Here is a 20,333-nt window from a genome sequence, read left to right on the forward strand (position 1 = left end):
AACAGAGGTTATTTGTAACAGTAACATAGGAGTTTATCCAATGTCTTTAATAGAATAAAGGATGGGAAAGTTAATTACTTTCTACATTAATATTGATGGAATATAATAATTAGCCCATCTAACGAGAAATTATTGCCATGCTTTGGCTGCTAGCATGTATGAGTGAACTTGCGAGATAAAATAAACATGCAAAAAGGATAAAACGGTGAGTGTGACTTAATTCCGTACAGCATTTGGTTATAGTGATCATGGTCACGCCTGAGTGATCAGATCATTGATCAGAGGAGATGTTGATGAAGCTGAGGAACTGTCTCCAGTCTGTTAGGGATGAAGGAATGAAGGTTTTATGTATACAGATATTTCTACTGAAGGGAGGGGTATTTCTGTCACTTAAAGTGGTATGGGGGTAAGGGGGGCTGTCACTTCTTGATGTGGTGGTGATGGGGGAGGGGGGTGGGGTGGGGGTGGCCAGCACTGTCACTTGTGGTATGGGGGAGACTGTCACTATGTGGTGGTGGTGGTGGTGGTGGGGGGTGGGGGGGGGGGGGGGGGGGGGGGGGGGGGGGGATTCTGTCATACTTGTTAGGTGATGACTATCACTGTTAGGAGGTTAGGAGCTGTAACAGGTCAGGGGCTTGAGACCCCCTACGGCTGTTACTAGTGAGGGGGCTGGGGACTCCTAGGGCTGTTACTATGGTGAGGGGGCTGGGGACTTCTAGGGCTGTTACTATAGTGAGGGGGCTGGGGACTCCTAGATCTGTTACTATGGTGAGGGGGCTGGGGACTCCTAGATCTGTTACTATGGTAAGGGGGCTGGGTACTCCTAGATCTGTTACTATGGTGAGGGGGCTGGGGACTCCTAGGGCTGTTACTATGGTGAGGGGGCTGGGGACTCCTAGATCTGTTACTATGGTGAGGGGGCTGGGGACTCCTAGATCTATTACTATGGTGAGGGGGCTGGGTACTCCTAGATCTGTTACTATGGTGAGGGGGCTGGGGACTCCTAGATCTGTTACTATGGTGAGGGGGCTGGGGACTTCTAGGGCTGTTACTATGGTAAGGGGGCTGGGGACTTCTAGATCTTTTACTATGGTAAGGGGGCTGAGGACTTCTAGGGCTGTTACTATGGTAAGGGGGCTGGGGACTTCTAGATCTGTTACTATGGTGAGGGGGCTGAGGACTCCTAGATCTGTTACTATGGTAAGGGGGCTGGGGACTCCTAGATCTGTTACTATGGTAAGGGGGCTGAGGACTTCTAGGGCTGTTACTATGGTAAGGGGGCTGGGGACTTCTAGATCTGTTACTATGGTGAGGGGGCTGGGGACTCCTAGATCTGTTACTATGGGGAGGGGGCTGGGGACTCTTAGGGCTGTTACTATGGTGAGGGGGCTGGGGACTCCTTAATCTGTTACTATAGTGAGGGGGCTGGGGACTCCTAGGGCTGTTACTAGTCAGGGAGCTGGGGCCCCTACGGCTGTTACTATGGTGAGGGGGCTGGGGTCCCTATGGCTGTTACTATGGTGAGGGGGCTGGGGACTTCTAGGGTTGTTACTATGGTGAGGGGGCTGGGGACTTCTAGGGTTGTTACTATGGTGAGGGGGCTGGGGACTTCTAGGGTTGTTACTATGGTGAGGACTTGGGTCTTCATGGATGGGAAAATCATACAAAACTGATGTCTACTAATCAGAAGATTGTTTGTTTGTTTTTAGGGATTAAGCATCCTCGCAATAATCTGGGTCATATGAGGACTGTAATCAAAAGATAAATTTGGAGTTATGGAGATGAAAAATGATTTATTTCACCTAAGCTAACATCACATATAATTATACAGTTTTAACATAGAGCATGTGTTTTAAGGAAAATTGCTGGTAAGCGATATGAATCTCTGGATGAGACTAGACTTATTGGGGTCGGTATCGGGGGAGACATATTGATAGAACCTTTGATCAACATCCAAGGAATGTTTTAGTGGAATTCCCGAAGTAACCAAAATAGGCAATAAATGGCGTGAAATTTGGGAAAATCTAGATTTTTCATCGAGTATTGGTTGATTATAAGTTACTGGACCCCGCGGAATATTAGAAAAAGTGGCAGGTCTATGTAGCGTAATGTTACGGGCCAACGGGAGGCCAGAAGAGACATGTCCGTGTTTCTTTTCATTTCCATATTTCTGTATTGTCATGAAGATCAAAGCTCAACATCACAATTGTTCGTACTATAAATAGCATTCACGTTCATAATGTTGCGATCTGTAACCCAACACATTGCTAAGAAATGACAAATTCCTATAAAATTCTTATCTTCAACAATCATCCGGAACATTTCTATCACTTTGAAACTGAATTACTTGACACTGACGAGGTTTCTCTGCCTCGGAGTTAAAAGTTTTGAAAATGCGAGTGTAATGGAAGCTGGCAGAACTGTAATGGCGCAATCAGATAACTCAAAAGTTATATTGATTTCTAAAATCTAGAACTGAAAAGTAATTATTTATGACATCATAAAGCGTGGAAGAGGTGAGGAGATATACTAAAAATGTTGTAATGTTAGGTTTTACCACCTTGAGTTCTGGGCCAAATGTTGGAATGTTGGTGTAATGGCATCCGTAGGCCTCTTTACAAGATGGAATCCCTACTAGGGGTGGAGAGTAGGGGGGTGAGGTGTGGGGTGAGGGGAGGGGAGTAGGGGGATGAGGGGTGGGGTGAGGGATGGGGATAGGGGGATGAGGTGTGGGGTGAGGGGTGAGGTGGGGATAGGGGGGTGAGGTGTGGGGTGAGGTGTGGGGTGAGGGGAGGGGAGTAGGGGGATGAGGTGTGGGGTGAGGGGTGAGGTGGGGGGAAGAGCTGGGGGAGTAGGTGGGGGTGGGGATAAGGGGATGAGGTGGGGGTTGGGGGTGGGGGAATGAGGTAGGGGGGTTGGGTGAGGGTGGAGAGTGGGGGGATGAGGTGGGGGTGGGGATAGGGGGATGAGGTGGGGGTGGGGATAGGGGATGAGGTGGGGGTGGGGATAGGGGGATGAGGCTGGGTGGGGATAGGGGGATGAGGTGGGGTGGGGATAGGGGGATGAGGCTGGGTGGGATTAGGGGCAGGAGGTGGGGTGGGGATAGGGGATGAGGTGGGGATGGGGATAGGGGGATGAGGTGGGGGAGGGGATAGGGGGATGAGGTGGGGGTGGGCATAGGGGATGAGATATAAGGATCTAATTTCTGGAATGAACTGGAAGGGGAGGGGGTGGGGAGACACTTTTTAAAAATCCCAAGTTATGTAAAACATTAAATCAGCCAGCACACCTTAAGTTTGGCATTAAGATGTTTGTAGCTCTTTAGGATTAGAGATGCATTTAGTGTACATAGCATCAATCTTTAGGGCTGTAGGAAGGTTTAGTTATTGGTAAATATTGATCAGACTGAGATTTATTGGCAGGTTTATTGGAAAACGGTTAGCACTGTCAGGTCAACGCTTCTACAAACAGCCCCAATAATTTGGATGTTCTGAAGTTGACGCAGGATTGTTTTGACGGCCATTGTGTATATATCGGCTCTCAGACTTGGTAGCGCCTTGTTGAATCTCCACATTGACCTGTATAAAGTACAGGGTCTGTGCGGGAGTGTGCCAGTGTTAGATAGGTTAAGGTACAGATCATCCTCTATCAGAATGTTGCTACTGGTCACCAGTGGTCACTACTGGTCACTACTGGTCACTTCCAGACACAGGAGGCTACTTAACTGATTCCTAGAGACCACCAACAGTTCCTGGCGGTCACTATTGGCCACTACCACACACAAGAGATTACTTCCGGTCAATAGCGGTCACTACTGTTCACTTCCAAACAGGAGATCAATAGCAGTCACCAGCGATCACCATAAGTCACCAGCGGTCACTACCAGACACAGAAGTTACTACTGAACAATACCGGTCACTAGCGGTCACTACTGGTCACTTCCAAACACGAGATCATTAGCAGTTACTAGCGGTCACTAGCGGTCACTAGCGGCCACTAGCGGTCACTAGCGGTAACTAGCCGTCGATTGCCGTCAATTACAGTCATTACTGGTCACTACCAGACAAAGGTTACTATTGATAACTACTAGGTCACTACTGGTTATTTTGTTTATCACTATGGCCACCTATAGGTCATAACAGGTCACCACAGTAGCTACTGAACAATTGAGACACAAAAGGTCACTACTGGTCACTTCTGGACACTGCTGGTCACTACCAAATACAGGAGGTAACTAGAAGTCACTACTAATCATTAGAGGTCACTACAGGTTACTACAGATGCAGGAGGGTACTATTGATCACTAGAGGACACTACTGGTCACTACTGGTCACTACTGGTCACTACTGGTCACTACTGGTCACTACTGGTCACGTCACTACTGGTCACTACTGGTAACTACTGGTCACTACTGGTCACTTCTGGTCACTACTGGTCACAACCAGATACGGTAGGGTACTATTGATCACTAGAGGACACTACTAGATACTACTGGTCACTACTGGTCAATGCTGGTCACTACTGGTCACTACCAGATACAGGAGGTTACTATTGCATGGTCAATATAGGTCAATACTGGACACTACAAGTTACGACAGATACAGGAGGTTACTATTGATCACTTTAACTGGTCACTAGAGGTCACTACTGGTCACAAGAGGTCACTTCTGGTCACTAGAGGTCACTACAGGTTATTGTGCTTAACACTATGGTCACCATGCTCCCAGTGGCTATGAGATATAAAGATATACTCTGTGTGCTGATAGCTGATATTTTTTCACTAAGGCCTTATAATTCATGGTAAAATAAAGTATGTGAATCGGGACAACTGGACAGAAGTTTGGATCCCTGTCCCACTCAACGAGTCCGATGTTCTTCCTCCAGCCCGTTTGGAATGTGTAATTAGAATAGATCTTCCTTAGAAACGGAATATTGTGCTTAGCGTTGGCAGGCATAGGAGATCACTTCAAACGAACGCTCCAAATGGCCGTAGTGACAAAATGTATGCCACTATGAGTTGAGAGACACAAAGCGGCCGTAAAAAGCTGAATGTTCACACATTCACATCTTCAATGGTTGGAGCCAGTCCAAGGTCGATGAGGTTCTATATTTTCCATAGCAGACTTTAGTACAGTGAAAATGAAAAAAAAATATTGCCATGAAACAAAGCCGTTCCAAGAGAACGTCGGTGTAAATGACAACCTGTTCGCGAGGTCTGATAACATCTTGTGTCTATTCCATGTTAAGATCCGTTTACATGCAGAATTTTCCTGTCAAATTTTATTTTTCAATAGACAAAAGGAATTTTTTATTTTCTGCCGTAACGCAGCAATTTTATGATTACTTAAGGTGTACATTTGCAGATCGCAAACATACGACATTGTGGATGAATCTTATATTGTTTACGATAAATGTGTTGGTTTTTCGAGAGTATTATAGTAGTAGTATATGTATAGTAATGGCCGATTTCAACATATGACAAAAGATTTCTATCGGTTTTGAGAGTAGTTTTATCAGGAATGACTTCCGCACAACCCACCGCTAACATTGATATTCGGCTGTGACATACAGACGTCATCAATAGCCAAAACCTCTCTTTGACGATAAATCATTACTGCTCTCTCAGGCATGTTCCGAGCTCGGCTGGATTTCCTGAATCTGATTATCAAAGCTTTGTCAGCCACGGAGTAGTTAACAGAATATTTTTATTACGACTTTGTTTTTATATCTATTGAACTATTTCATTTTATTTTGCCAACATGTTTTTATATCTGGATTATAAAAATACAGATTGTGAATTTTTCATCATTTAAAAATATTTCCTGCCACTTTTTCAATTTGAAATTGTTTTTTGAAACTTTGATGTCTGGATTGCGACTACATTAATTGTGTTTAAACCATTGGAAAGTACAGTATATAAAGTTCGCGGGGGGTCTTGTTGTTCAAATCACAGCAAGATAATTTTAGTTTGAATTTAAAGAATCGGTACTTGTGCTATAGAATACATTATACTCCCGATCCACATGTATCATTGTAAACAAAACCCAATTTAACAATCAATGATATTGTTTGTACAGATTTTAAAACCTTATTTGAACAGTTTTACAGAAGCATGCTGCCTTCAGAAATTTACAGGATCAATTAAATTTACATTGTGTATGCTGAGCTGACCGAGGCTGGAGTGGGTTTCTGTGTGTGATTGACAGGTCTGGATCTCTTTGATCCACACGGCATTTGGTGTGTCCAAACACAGTAAACAAATCAAATTCAAGTACTGATCTTTATATCATTGCATTAGGTTTTTTATACAAATATTCCAGTGGCTGATCTTCACTGTCTGAATGGATTATAGAGTGACAGTAGGACTTAACAATGTGTGACGTATATGGTGACTGTTTGTGACTGAGAGAATGACATTTATATAGCAATTCTTGTTAAAATGTGACTACATGGTATGTGATATTGTGACTGTGACAGTGTGACTACATGGTATGTGACATTGTGACTGTGATAGTGTGACTACATGGTATGTGACAGTGTGACTGTGATAGTGTGACTACATGGTATGTGACAGTGTGACTGTGATAGTGTGACTACATGGTATGTGACATTGTGACTGTGATAGTGTGACTACATGGTATGTGACATTGTGACTGTGTGATAGTGTGACTACATGGTATGTGACAGTGTGACTGTGATAGTGTGACTACATGGTATGTGACATTGTGACTGTGATAGTGTGACTACATGGTATGTGACATTGTGACTACATGGTTTGTGACAGTGTGACTACATGGTATGTGACAGTGTGACTGTGATAGTGTGACTACATGGTATGTGACAGTGTGACTGTGATAGTGTGACTACATGGTATGTGACATTGTGACTGTGATAGTGTGACTACATGGTATGTGACATTGTTGACGTGTGATAGTGTGACTACATGGTATGTGACAGTGTGACTGTGACTAGTGTGACTACATGGTATGTGACCGTGGTGACGTGTGATATCTTGTGACTACATGGTATGGTGACAGTCGTGACTGTTGTGATAGTGTGACTACATGGTATGTGACATTGTGACTGTGATAGTGTGACGACATGGTATGTGACATTGTGACCGTGTATAGTGTGACTACAGGTTTGTACAGTGTGACTGTGTATAGTGGACTCATTGGTATGTTGACATTGTGACTTTGATATGTGACACATGGTATGTGACAGTGGACTGGACAGTGGGACTACATTGTATGTGACAGTGTGACTGTTTATGTGATATGTTGTGACTACATGGTTATGTGACATTGTGACTGTGTGATAGTGTGAACTACATGGTAGTGGACATTGTGACTGTGATAGTGTGACTACATGGTATGTGACAGTGTGACTGTGTTAGTGTGACTACATGGTATGTGACAGTGTGACTGTGATAGTGTGACTACATGGTATGTGACAGTGTGAGCGTGATAGTGTGACTACATGGTATGTGACAGTGTGACTGTGATAGTGTGACTACATGGTATGTGACAGTGTGACTGTGATAGTGTGACTACATGGTATGTGACATTGTGACTGTGATAGTGTGACTACATGGTATGTGATATTGTGACTGTGATAGTGTGACTACATGGTATGTGACATTGTGACAGTGTGACTGATAGTGTGACTACATGGTATGTGATATTGTGACTGTGATAGTGTGACTACATGGTATGTGACAGTGTGACTGTGATAGTGTGACTACATGGTATGTGACAGTGTGACTGTGATAGTGTGACTACATGGTATGTGACAGTGTGACTGTGATAGTGTGACTACATGGTATGTGACAGTGTGACTGTGACTACATGGTATGTGACATTGTGACTGTGATAGTGTGACTACATGATATGTCACTGTGTGACAGTGTGACTACATGGTATGTGACAGTGTGACTGTGATAGTGTGACTACATGGTATGTGATATTGTGACTGTGATAGTGTGACTACATGATATGTGACAGTGTGACTGTGTGATAGTGTGACTACATGGTATGTGATATTGTGACTGTGATAGTGTGACTACATGGTATGTGACAGTGTGACTGTGATAGTGTGACTACATGGTATGTGACAGTGTGACTGTGATAGTGTGACTACATGGTATGTGACAGTGTGACTGTGACTACATGGTATGTGACATTGTGACTGTGATAGTGTGACTACATGATATGTGACAGTGTGACTGTGTGACAGTGTGACTACATGGTATGTGACAGTGTGACTGTGATAGTGTGACTACATGGTATGTGATATTGTGACTGTGATAGTGTGACTACATGATATGTGACAGTGTGACTGTGTGATAGTGTGACTACATGGTATGTGACATTGTGACTGTGATAGTGTGACTACATGGTATGTGACATTGTGACTGTGTGATAGTGTGACTACATGGTATGTGACAGTGTGACTGTGTGATAGTGTGACTACATGGTATGTGACAGTGTGACTGTGACAGTGTGACTACATGGTATGTGACAGTGTGACTGTGTGATAGTGTGACTACATGGTATGTGACAGTGTGACTGTGATAGTGTGACTACATGGTATGTGACAGTGTGACTGTGATAGTGTGACTACATGGTATGTGACATTGTGACTGTGATAGTGTGACTACATGGTATGTGACTGTGTGACTGTGATAGTGTGACTACATGGTATGTGACAGTGTGACTGTGTGATAGTGTGATAGTGTGACTACATGGTATGTGACAGTATGACTGTGTGATAGTGTGACTATATGGTATGTGATATTGTGACTGTGACAGTGTGACTGTGTGATAGTGTGACTATGTGGTTTGTGACGTGACCCTGTGACCATGTGTGACAGTTGACAGGGGGTAAGCTAATAGTGAGACACTCATCGCCTCTGTACAGTAGAGAAATTATGGGATGTTCTATACCCCAAGGTCAAGGTAACATGACTACAATGACATGTTACCATGGTTACATGTCTTTCCTGTTTGTCTAGTAGAACATTATACCAATTTGAGGCAATTAATATACATTTACACAAAACAGGATTTTGCAATTTGAAATATTGAAATCTGAGTAACGAATACATCTAGGAGTCTGTTTATGAATTTAAATTGTGCTTAATTATTTATCAGAGCAGTTTATCTCGCAAACAATTCAACCATTTAAACATTCAGATGAAGTATTATATTTCTCATCTCATTAAACATAATCGTTTACTCCCATTTATAATTAAATCAATTATAGAATGCCAATGCTGTTCATTGTCATGGAAAGAATGGGTTTTTGTAGTTTTATGTATTTTGATCAATCTACATATATTCCAAGGTTGTGTAATTTAAACTTTCTGGTATAACATCCATTTCTACTAAATGAATTGCTGTATCGGGTGAAATTTGACTATCAAAAAACAGAAAGTGTAGCCATATTGGAAATGGAAAAATTGTTAATTCAAAGGCATTGGATTAGAAAACAAGAAAAAATTTGTGTGAAAAGCATTGTCTTTGAAAAAGTGATCAATTGTGTGAAATGTATTAATGTCTGAAAAAGTGGCAAAATCTTCGAAAAAAAAACGAATTGTGTGAAAAGTATTAATGTCTAAGGAATCAAATAGCAAATGGTGTGAAAATTAATTATTGTTGTTTTAAAAAAGTGACAAATTGTGTGAAAAACGTTTTCTTTGGTATAAAACTGTACGTGTCTAAGAAAAATTAGTGGGGAAACTGTTTGTTTGGAACAGAAAGAATGGTTACTGTATCAGAAACCTATGTTGTCTAACGCTATTGAGTGTTGCTTTCATATGATATTGGTAACCCTTGAAATATAAAATTTTGGTTAAGTAGATTATCAGTTTTAGTAGGAAATAATCAAATTACCTCATAAAACCTCTGAGTTCCAAATCTGTGGATTTATTAATAGAAAATAGGAAAATCCCCTTTTATGTCTACTAGCTGTCAAAACATTCACATGACACAGATTGTTTTGATAGAATAATACATTGATGGACATGTATTTCAAGCTTTCACATGATCTAGATTTGTAATACTAAACTTTGCCTCACTTGTCAAAAAATATTACTAACAGTGGAATTGAGCACGATTTGCTTTTAGATGTGAGATGTTATGGCGACTTGATTTCTCCCAGGAATGCCTTGTGCAGTTGCACATATCAGACGTCACAAATATTTCTAGCCATAACACAATATACAGGCTGACTTCCAGAAAAATCCTGAACATTTTTGTACGTGAAAGTGGCTCTGTTTTTTGGATAGATTTGTCACTGGTGAAGAGCTCGCCTGACAATGTAGCACTGTCTAGTTTGTAACATGTCTTGCATGCTGAGTAGATGAGGCACGGGTTCACGAGATTAACCGCACCACATAATATATGTGTCTGAGGTTGTTTAAACCCGGGACGGTAACATGTCTGTCCGACGTCATTTAAGATGCAGTTCTTCTCGATAAAAGAGAATAGAGACAGTACGAACCACACGAAAAAAAATGCAAACATGGAAGTTTGTTGACGAATCGTGGGGGAATTGGTGTATAGATTTTGCTGGTTTATGTCAAATGACTGGGTCTAAGACAAAAAGTCTCGTCCACATTATGCTTTATTTTTTTGTGCGTATTTACCAGGTAGTTTAATTCTAGTAAAGTAAAGAGATTCTATACCACTGTAAAATTGTCACGATTTATCATTTCTTTGTTAAAGAATATTGAGACGCTCTGCAAAATCTATTCAATAGACATATTTATCATAAGTCTAAGCCCAATCCATTTGTCAGCACAAATTGGTGACAATTTTTCTTGTCAAAGATTCTTTTTGTATTGAAGAGAGTTGTCTGCTCTTTATATACCAAAACATTTTTTCTCCAATTTGTATCTAAAATGCAGAATATTTTCTTTAATAAAATTGTCTGCTTTGCAGACTTTTCCAATAAAAATGATTATATTTCTGTACAAGAAATGGATTTGTTTGTGAGGTTGGATTTCTTGCTGTTTATTTGCAAAAAGCTGCTGAGCTACACATTTTTTAAAGATACAGATCTAGGCATCAAGTACACTATCTGATAATGGCTTAGTACTAGTCTACCAAATACAACTTGAGTGGTAACACTCAGTAAATTTGATAAATATTGATCTTCGTATAAAATCTGAGACAAGCAAATCAAATTTTATTCAGCGACTATTTTTGCTATAGTGCTACATATTACCAGGACTGGAAACTCTGTTGAAATGCAGGTTTCAAAATATTTGTTTTATTGCTTTATTTGAAACTTATAAAGTTCAGGAAATGTTTGCAGTTTCTATACATCATGCAGTTTGAAATTGAGTCTACAATGGTGATTTTAAATAATATTTTTTTGCTACGTACTTGTTGAAATAAAAATAGATGATCATTTGAATTTTGTCTAATAATTAAAAATTAATTCTAGAGATAGGAATCTGAACTGAAACAAATACAGAACTAAAAAAATTTAGTTATTTAAAAATTTCACTGCAAATTCTTTGTAAAATTTTTTACTAGTGTTGATTAATTTTGCCATTTATTTAAGTAGAAATAGATATTCACCCGGTCTTAGATGTTGGTGATATGCTTCTCCATTCGCGTGACGGATACAGAAACCACCACTGCGAGACAACATTTCAATTAGGGTAATTGCTGGTTTGTGTGGAATTACAACCCTGACTGCTGAAGCTGGGTGGGATTGTGATCTGTGAACGGGAAAATGAGAGATAATTTGATAAAGAAATATATGCTGTTTGGTGTCTCACCTGGCGAAATGGCCATATATGGAGTTTCCCTGTGTGGTAGATAGGTGATGTTGTTCGCAATCAATGAAAGGCACGCATTTGGAACGACAACTTCACAACCTGTCAATGTTCGTCATGTTTTCGTCCTGCTCTAACCATGGGAATGGAAGATTGACCTTGCAGTGTCTGTGTTATGATGAGTCGGACGGTTTGCCTTTAATGATGTTTGGTGACTAATTTGTATATGATCAATTCTGTAAACATGCAGGTTCAGCAGATGATACGATATGTTGTTAAACGCTAGTGGTTGGTAAAGTCAGTGGTTGGTAAAGTCAGTGGTCAGTAAAGTCAGTGGTCAGTAAAGTCATTGGTTGGTAAAGTCAGTGGTCAGTAAAGTCAGTGGTCGGTAAAGTCAGTGGTCAGTAAAGTCAGTGGTCAGTAAAGTCAGTGGTCAGTAAAGTCAGTGGTCAGTAGAGTCAGTGGTCATTAAAATCAGTGGTCAGTAAAGTCAGTGGTCAGTAAAGTTAGTGGTCCGTAAAGTGAGTGGTCCGTAAAGTGAGTGGTCAGTAAAGTCAGTAAAGTCAGTGGTCGGTAAAGTCAGTGGTCGGTAAAGTCGGTGGTCGGTAAAGTCGGTGGTCGGTAAAGTTGGTGGTCGGTAAAGTCAGTGGTCGGTAAAGTCAGTGGTCAATAAAGTCAGTGGTCGGTAAAGTCAGTAAAGTCAGTGGTCGGTAAAGTCAGTGGTCAGTAAAGTCAGTGGTCAGTAAAGTCAGTGGTCGGTAGAGTCAGTGGTCAGTAAAGTCAGTGGTCAGTAGAGTCAGTGGTCAGTAAAGTCAGTGGTCAGTAAAGTCAGTGGTCAGTAAAGTCAGTAAAGTCAGTGGTCGGTAAAGTCAGTGGTCGGTAAAGTCAGTGGTCGGTAAAGCCAGTGGTCGGTAAAGTCAGTGGTTGGTTAAACTCAGTGGTCGGTAAAGTCAGTGGTCGGTAAAGTCAGTGGTCGGTAAAGTCAGTGGTCGGTAAAGCCAGTGGTCGGTAATGTCAGTGGTCGGTAAAGTCAGTGGTCGGTAAAGCCAGTGGTCGGTAAAGTCAGTGGTCGGTAAAGTCAGTGGTCGGTAAAGTCAGTGGTCAGTAAAGTCAGTGGTCGGTAAAGTCAGTGGTCGGTAAAGTCAGTGGTCGGTAAAGCCAGTGGTCAGTAAAGTCAGTGGTCAGTAGAGTCAGTGGTCAGTAAAATCAGTGGTCAGTAAAGTCAGTGGTCGGTAAAGTCAGTGGTCAGTAAAGTCAGTGGTCAGTAAAGTCAGTGGTCAGTAAAGTCAGTGGTCAGTAAAGTCAGTGGTCAGTAAAGTCAGTAAAGTCAGTGGTTGGTAAAGTCAGTGGTCGGTAAAGTCAGTGGTCAGTAAAGTCAGTGGTCAGTAAAGTCAGTGGTTGGTAAAGTCAGTGGTCGGTAAAGTCAGTGGTCGGTAAAGTCAGTGGTCGGTAAAGTCAGTGGTCAGTAACGTCAGTGGTCGGTAAAGTCAGTGGTCAGTAAAGTCAGTAGTTCGTAAAGTCAGTGGTCAGTAAAGTCAGTGGTCCGTAAAGTCAGTGGTCGGTAAAGTCAGTGGTCGGTAAAGTCAGTGGTCAGTAAAGTCAGTGGTCAGTAAAGTCAGTAAAGTCAGTGGTCAGTAAAGTCAGTGGTTGGTTAAGTCAGTGGTTGGTAAAGTCAGGTTTCACTCTACCAGTAAAGTCATTGGTTGGTAAAGTCAGTGGTCAGTAAAGTGATTGGTCAGTAAAGTCAGTGGTCAGTAAAGTCAGGTTTCACTGTACCAGTAAAGTCATTGGTTGGTAAAGCCAGTGGTCGGTAAAGTCAGGTTTCACTGTACCAGTAAATATTAAGTTGGTAAAAGAGAGAGAAAAGTAAAATTTGATGACCCTCCCTCTGTAGTGTTGAAATTTAAATACTTTTGTTTCCTTCATCATATGAAAATTTAGACCTGATTTTTTTTATTTAACAAAATGTTTTTTGTTTGTTTGTGAAATTTCCATCATGAAATATAAACGATGTTCTTGCAAGAGAAAAAAGCTTAAGATATTTTCAGTCTCCGAATCACTCAAAACCTAGCAGCATAGATCTATAAAATAGAACATTTTTTCCCGTCTTATACTGATATTTAACTCCATAAATGTTCTGATTGACATGTTTGTCCCTCTTAATGTGGCTGCTCGGCCTCGTTAGTGGGGATGGTCCGACAAGATCTGGCCTTCACATGCCATCGTACAGCTATGGTGGTCTCGACATGTGTAGGATCAGAAACGGTGACGAACAGGGTTGGTGCCCGACACGGAAGGAACTCTTTTATGTTTATGTCCTGATCCGAATTGAATACGAACTTGATGGGACCAAACTAGCAAGATTGCGGCAGTTATCTTTAGAATGCATCGTCATTTTAAAACCATTATCTCCAGAAATCATTTTACGGAAAGAAACAGTTTTAAATAGGTTCTTCATTTTTCGGAGCGGTGGACTGTTAGAATGAGACAGTTTAAGCTGTACGTATTATGTTTTATGGGGAAACTCAGCAGCCAATTTTAAATAAACCTGTTTTCAAATTTCAAAAGCGAATTAAAATCACCAGAGATTTGCTGTGTGTACGAGGGAGATTTGAAAGTCTGGTATACAACCCGTTATGGCTGTGATGTGTGGCGGCATTATATAGCTCTGTGTCCGACATATACCATATATGGAACTCATTCAATGTCGATTTCATAGCACATAGGAAAATTGAATACGAAAAAACATTAATTGGAGAAATAACGTTTAAAGTCATCTTTATAGTGTTTTTACAATCATATGTATATCTATGTTGCATGCAGACAGAAATGAACCTAGAAAATTGAAATGCCAGGGATCGTTTTGTTAAAATTTTATGTGTTTATATACTTACTTTAAAATATACCACTATCAATCACGGGGTAAACTTCTCTGATACTGAAAAACGATAATATCTCCATCATGCGATGAATTTTTAAAACAGTATTTTCTCCAGTGTCAAGCAGAACAAAAGAATATTCCTCTTTATTCAAAGTAAAAAATTCCGCTGTTTCTTATTCATCAGAAAGGATAGGAATATTCTTGACTTCCTTTTGTGAGAAACTTGTACCTGACGACCTCCAGCTGACTTCCTGTTCCCTTCCCCAGAGGTCACACACCTAGACTCTGTCTGAGACAGGTTCAGATCAATATACAAATTATAAGGGAGTATTGTTTGGTTAAAAACGGCCAACTGTGCATGTCAAATTATTGTAAATATAAAGTGTTATGGTCGGGACAAGACAGTTTGTCTGGACATGTCAGTTTATGAAAACTTTCCAATAACTTCGATTTTATTGAGACATTGATGAAATTTTAGTAAATATGACGGGGTTTTTGTTTTTCATTATTTGAAAAAATTCTGGATCTGAGTTTGTGAAATTTAAACATGGAACCAGTCCAGTTGTCACTTTACATGTATAGTGCTGTAGAGGTTAAAGGTCACAATATATTATCTAGTGATTTAGAGGTCAAAGGTCACAATATATTATCTAGTGATATAGAGGTCAAAGGTCACAATATATTATCTAGTGATATAGAGGTCAAAGGTCACAATATATCGTCTAGTGATATAGAGGTCAAAGGTCATATTGTACCATGTAGTGATTTAGAGGTCAAAAGTCATTGTGTATTATGTAGTGATATAGAGGTCAAAGGTCACAATGTACATGTACCATCTCCTGGTTTAGAGGTCCAAGGTCATACAGTGTATGATGTAGTGATGTAGAAGTCAAAGGTCAAAGTGTTGTTGTACAGTGGACCCTCGATAATCCGAACACCTTCGTTCCCAGCCCAAACCGTCCGGATTACGAGTTTTCCGGACTACCGAATTTCGTCTACCAGGTCAAAAAAAAATTGTTGTGTAAGAGTTATCTCCCTTGACTCTATACAATACGGGACGTTTTAATGACGTTTAATAGTCAGTCTTCTTAAAAAATAAATATACTTATGTTCTTGATATGAAACTAAAAAATAAACAATGCTTTTAAAAGAACATGTGAAGTGAAAGTTGTTTTATTTATAGCGGGCATATGTGACCTACAAACAACACACATGGGTTACGTCCCAGAGGTTCACAAATGAGTAGAAATTACATACGTTAAATACCTGAAATGAAAGACCCACTATGTACAATGTACGTTTTTTTACGTAAATTATGAACCTGAAATGAAAGACCCGGTTTTTACAACTGACCAACAGTCTGTGTTTTTGTGTGTTTTTTTTTACTGTAAGTTAAAAACCTGAAATAAACGAACTGCTATGTACAATGTACGTTTGTTACGTAAATCAGAAACGTGAAATGAAAGACCCACTATGTACAACTTACCATTAGTCCATGCTTTTTTATATGATTTTTACGTAAGTATGAAGATACAATGAATAAGTTGCAATGTGTAGTTCGGTATGTTCACAGTCTTTATATAAGAAGTTATCGCATCACGTTACGCCCATTTATTCTGATTGGATAATAATAATAAAAACTATTCACAATATTGTGTGTTTTTAATCGTGTAAATAAAATTCAGACATACGCCACGTAATAATTAACATTAATTAATGTGGTGAATCGTAACTCACTTTGCTGTACCAGAAACTCCAAGCTACCTATTTAAAAGTACGTGACACCAGCGAGAACTACCCAAGCTGTCCGATAATTATTAAACCCGTATTCAACAATGTGACACTTACTGAAGTAAATCAGCGGTATCTGACGACTTAGTGTGTAATTAACCCGGTTCTTGTGATCACTGCTTAATACGTAAATGTACCATGTGTGTAATTAATAACATGCATCTTTCAATGAGTCGTCATTACACGTAACGATGTTACAAGCCGATATCCTTGTTTACCCAATACAATTGTTAGTGATGTTAATTACCGATAATAAATTTATTACATGCATTTGTGATTGATTAAGTATCGTATCACATACTGTATGTTAGTGAATTAATTATTGCTAACTACGAAATAGCACTATGTAAAATAACTATAATATATATTGTACGTCAAGTTGATAAAAGCAAGACCAGTCTACACTATAAAACCCTTTAATACTGTAGCATTTAGGTCGATCGTAAAGAAAAGCAATGTACCGTTATAAAGACAGAGCTACATTGTAACACAGGTAAACACCCGGGGCTATGACCTGGCAGCGGTCGCTATGACTACCTACAGTGTCAAGCGATAGTCTGTACAGCTGTCGACACGGGTGACTTGCCTGACATTTTTCTCTCCTCGTGGTGAAAAAATCGTCCGGATTATCGGGGGAAATTTACTAATGAAAAGTACTTTCCGTTCCCAAAGTGGGCTTCCGGAATCGGAAACCGAATTTCCGGACTGGTGAGTACAAATAACGTTACGGAAATCCGTTCCCGTGCTATTCCGTCCGGACTGCGAGTTTTCCGGACTATCGGCGTCCGGATTATCGCGAGTCCACTGTAATTGGAATGCATGTCGATTGTTTTGAGGTCAAAGGTCACAGTGCAGTGACAACTCTATTGTTATAGAAATGTAGATATATATATTGCACATATCCACCCTAGCATACATGTATTACCCATGTTTGGAATTATCATAAGAAATTTGTTCACATTAAAATTTAACAAACTAATATAAAACAACATGATTTAAATTACTCTTCTGTTGGACTAATTTAGAAATTTATGAAAGCGTATAAGATTATGTAATGATATAATGTCAAAATTCAGAGTCAAATCTAGGGAGGGCAGGGCTGCCTTATCTTCTCCCCTCAATGTATTTACGTAAGGCTTCGGTGGGTTTCTTCGGCCACCATCTGGAATATAGATATCTTACTGTATATGAGTCAAGACAGATGGAAATATGGTGAAGGAAAAGTGGCTGATGAAATTATCCGGCTAAGTAATGGGGAGCTAGGGAGTTCTATAAGATATTACTCCACGAGATTGCTGTCCTTATATTGACTAAAATCTGTCCTCGGCTGTCTGGGTAGCTTCTCTGAAAATCTACCAAGTAAGACGACGGATATATTAATCTGAAACAAGATGTACTTGTCAAGTCAGTAAGATATTACAGAAGAGTGGATAATTTTATAATGTAAACGTTTTAATATACATAAATATCTAAATGAATTTAAGTACGATCAGAATTTGTCGGAGCATTTGCCAACATTATAGGTATTATTGACCGAAGGCTAAACATCCTATTGACACCTCATTGTAGGAATTTGCATATCAATTTTGCCAATTCTGTCGGTGTTCTCATGAGAGTGTTGTAATGACAAGCTATAAATCACTGGATGACCGTATCACTCCGAAATGGCGCCTCACACTCAATATGTAAAGCTGAACTCTTCATTCAGAGTATCAACATATCTGTGTTTGATTTACTGTAGCTTTGGATCGGCCCCATTTCTGTGCTTTTGTCGCCTTAAAAGGACACATTTAGTTATCGTTACATTGTTGTTGCCGATCGAGATGTGTCATCTGGATGTCAGTTGCCAGGAAAAATTGTTTCTTGAAGAATATCTTAATTTCCATAATAGGCCCTTCGAACATACACACTTCATACAAGCCATCTTACTGAACATGCTTTCTTTGATTTGTTTTACTTTTGTGATAAGGTCAAAGGTCAAGGTCACTGTTACTATAAATAGAAAACCAGTTTCCATGTATTAAATTAGGCTGAGTTTCAATAAATTGGGCCCTTCAAATTCAAATTCCTGAATGAATGCATCTTTACTAAAAGTACCTAAATTATTCGGGTTTCATTTCACATGTGAAGGTCAAAGGTCAATGTCAGTGTTCAATATCAATAGAAAATTTGGTGTCTGTGTGTGGTTTGTTTTATCATCAATTCTTTAACTCTGAAACTGGAGTAGGATATTTTGACCTGTGTGTGATTATAGAACTGAGGAAAAGAGAGTCGCTAAAATGTTAATCGTAAACTTGTTTGTTTGTTTTTGTTTAACGTCCTATTAACAGCCAAGGTCATTTAAGGACGTGCCTGGTTTTGGAGGTGGAGGAAAGCCGGAGTACCTGGAGAAAAAACACCGGCCTACGCTCAGTACCTGGCAACTGCCCCACTTGGGTTTTGAACTCACAACCCAGAGGTGGAGGGCTAGTGATAAAGTGTCAGGACACCTTAACCACTCGGCCACCGCGGCCCCTAATCGTAAACTAGATGGGAAAAGCCAAATTCTTGCACTGGAGCAATGGTAGGGAATTTAAGCTAAATTGCATGGAAGATATAAGGTCAAGATATTGGTGGTTGTACTATAAAGTAGAGGGATATGAGACTTCAGGGATTAACTTGACATGGAGGTAGGATTTATGGTCGATGTTTAATAGAAAATAATTTAATTATCAATTTTGATATCAGATATAAAAGTTTCCACGAAATAATAACCAATTAGCTCATCTCATTACCTAAAATTAATTAAAAATCTTGATTTTGGTAGTGCATTATAAACTAGCCTGAATAGAGTTCTATCAAAATAAACCTAGCACCAAACTTGTGTGTCAAGTCACAGCCCTATAACCAAAAATGTAATTTTTTTATGCCCTGGGGTGGGGGGTGGGGGCATGGGCATATAGTGTTACGCATGTCTGTCCCGTCCCGTCCCCTTGCATTCCGTTCCTTCGCTTAGCGTCTAATCCTGTCCTGTCCGATCCCGATGAAATGTACCAAGCTAATCTCAGGAACCGCTGATGCGATCCTCACCAAACGGTGTTTTGGGGTGTCAAGTGGCACCAGGGAGATTTTCTAGTTTATTAATTATTAATTCAAAAGACTCGATTGACACACAAACATTCTACCGACATTTAAATCTGTACTTTCAAGAACATGTATGTTGCGTAATTTCATTATCGAAAAAAATGGAGATTTGAATAACCATGTAAACAGATTTGATTATTTCTATTTAAGAAAATCTACAAATAGCTCCCGTTGGATCAGAAACGACGGGAGAAAAGAGGATTAATCTAATTGATGTCAATGATAAAAGTAATTGTTATGACATACATCTCAAGGTCAAATTCTGCTGAAATGAAAACCTCATATGACAGCCAAGTTTCCAGGGAAATTGATTCCGCCATGTCTTGGGCAGAACTTGTCACCTTTCCTCCTTGGGGACGATTCGTTTTCATCAGCTACACCGTCAGAGCCTTTGTCAAACTCAGACATTGCCAGCTACAAAATATCCGATAGTCTGGTCAGGCCGCGTCCTAGTGACATTTATAAGTTTGTTTTCCTCTGTGTATATTTTCGGGGCATGAAAAGTATACTTAAGGGTACGGATATCTTTTAGCAAGTTCGTTAAAAGTTCAGATTACAAAAAATGTTCTAGGAATGTAATGATAATGAAAATAACTGAATCGTTGTTTGTTGTTAATGTATTTCATTGAAAGTATGATCATTGAACTCGGGGAAGACGGGGAAGAATATATCCGGCTTTCCCCACACCATCAGGGGATATTATAATAAAATGTGACTAATGTGGGGACCTTGTGGATTAATGTTATTAAT

General features: G+C 40.0%; 1 protein-coding gene across 1 annotated transcript; it reads right to left on the minus strand.

Annotated features, from left to right (window-relative positions):
- Positions 1-657: 657 nt before the first annotated feature.
- LOC117340748 (extensin-2-like) lies at positions 658-19,991 on the minus strand. The gene is made up of 2 exons (XM_033902509.1): positions 19,872-19,991; positions 658-1,494 (listed from the first exon to the last, which is right to left on the minus strand). Exons 1-2 carry the CDS (start codon positions 19,989-19,991, stop codon positions 658-660), a joined length of 957 nt encoding a protein of 318 aa, XP_033758400.1.
- Positions 19,992-20,333: the final 342 nt, after the last annotated feature.

This window comes from Pecten maximus, chromosome 13 (genome assembly GCF_902652985.1).
Source record: "Pecten maximus chromosome 13, xPecMax1.1, whole genome shotgun sequence".
NCBI lineage: Eukaryota > Metazoa > Mollusca > Bivalvia > Pectinida > Pectinidae > Pecten > Pecten maximus.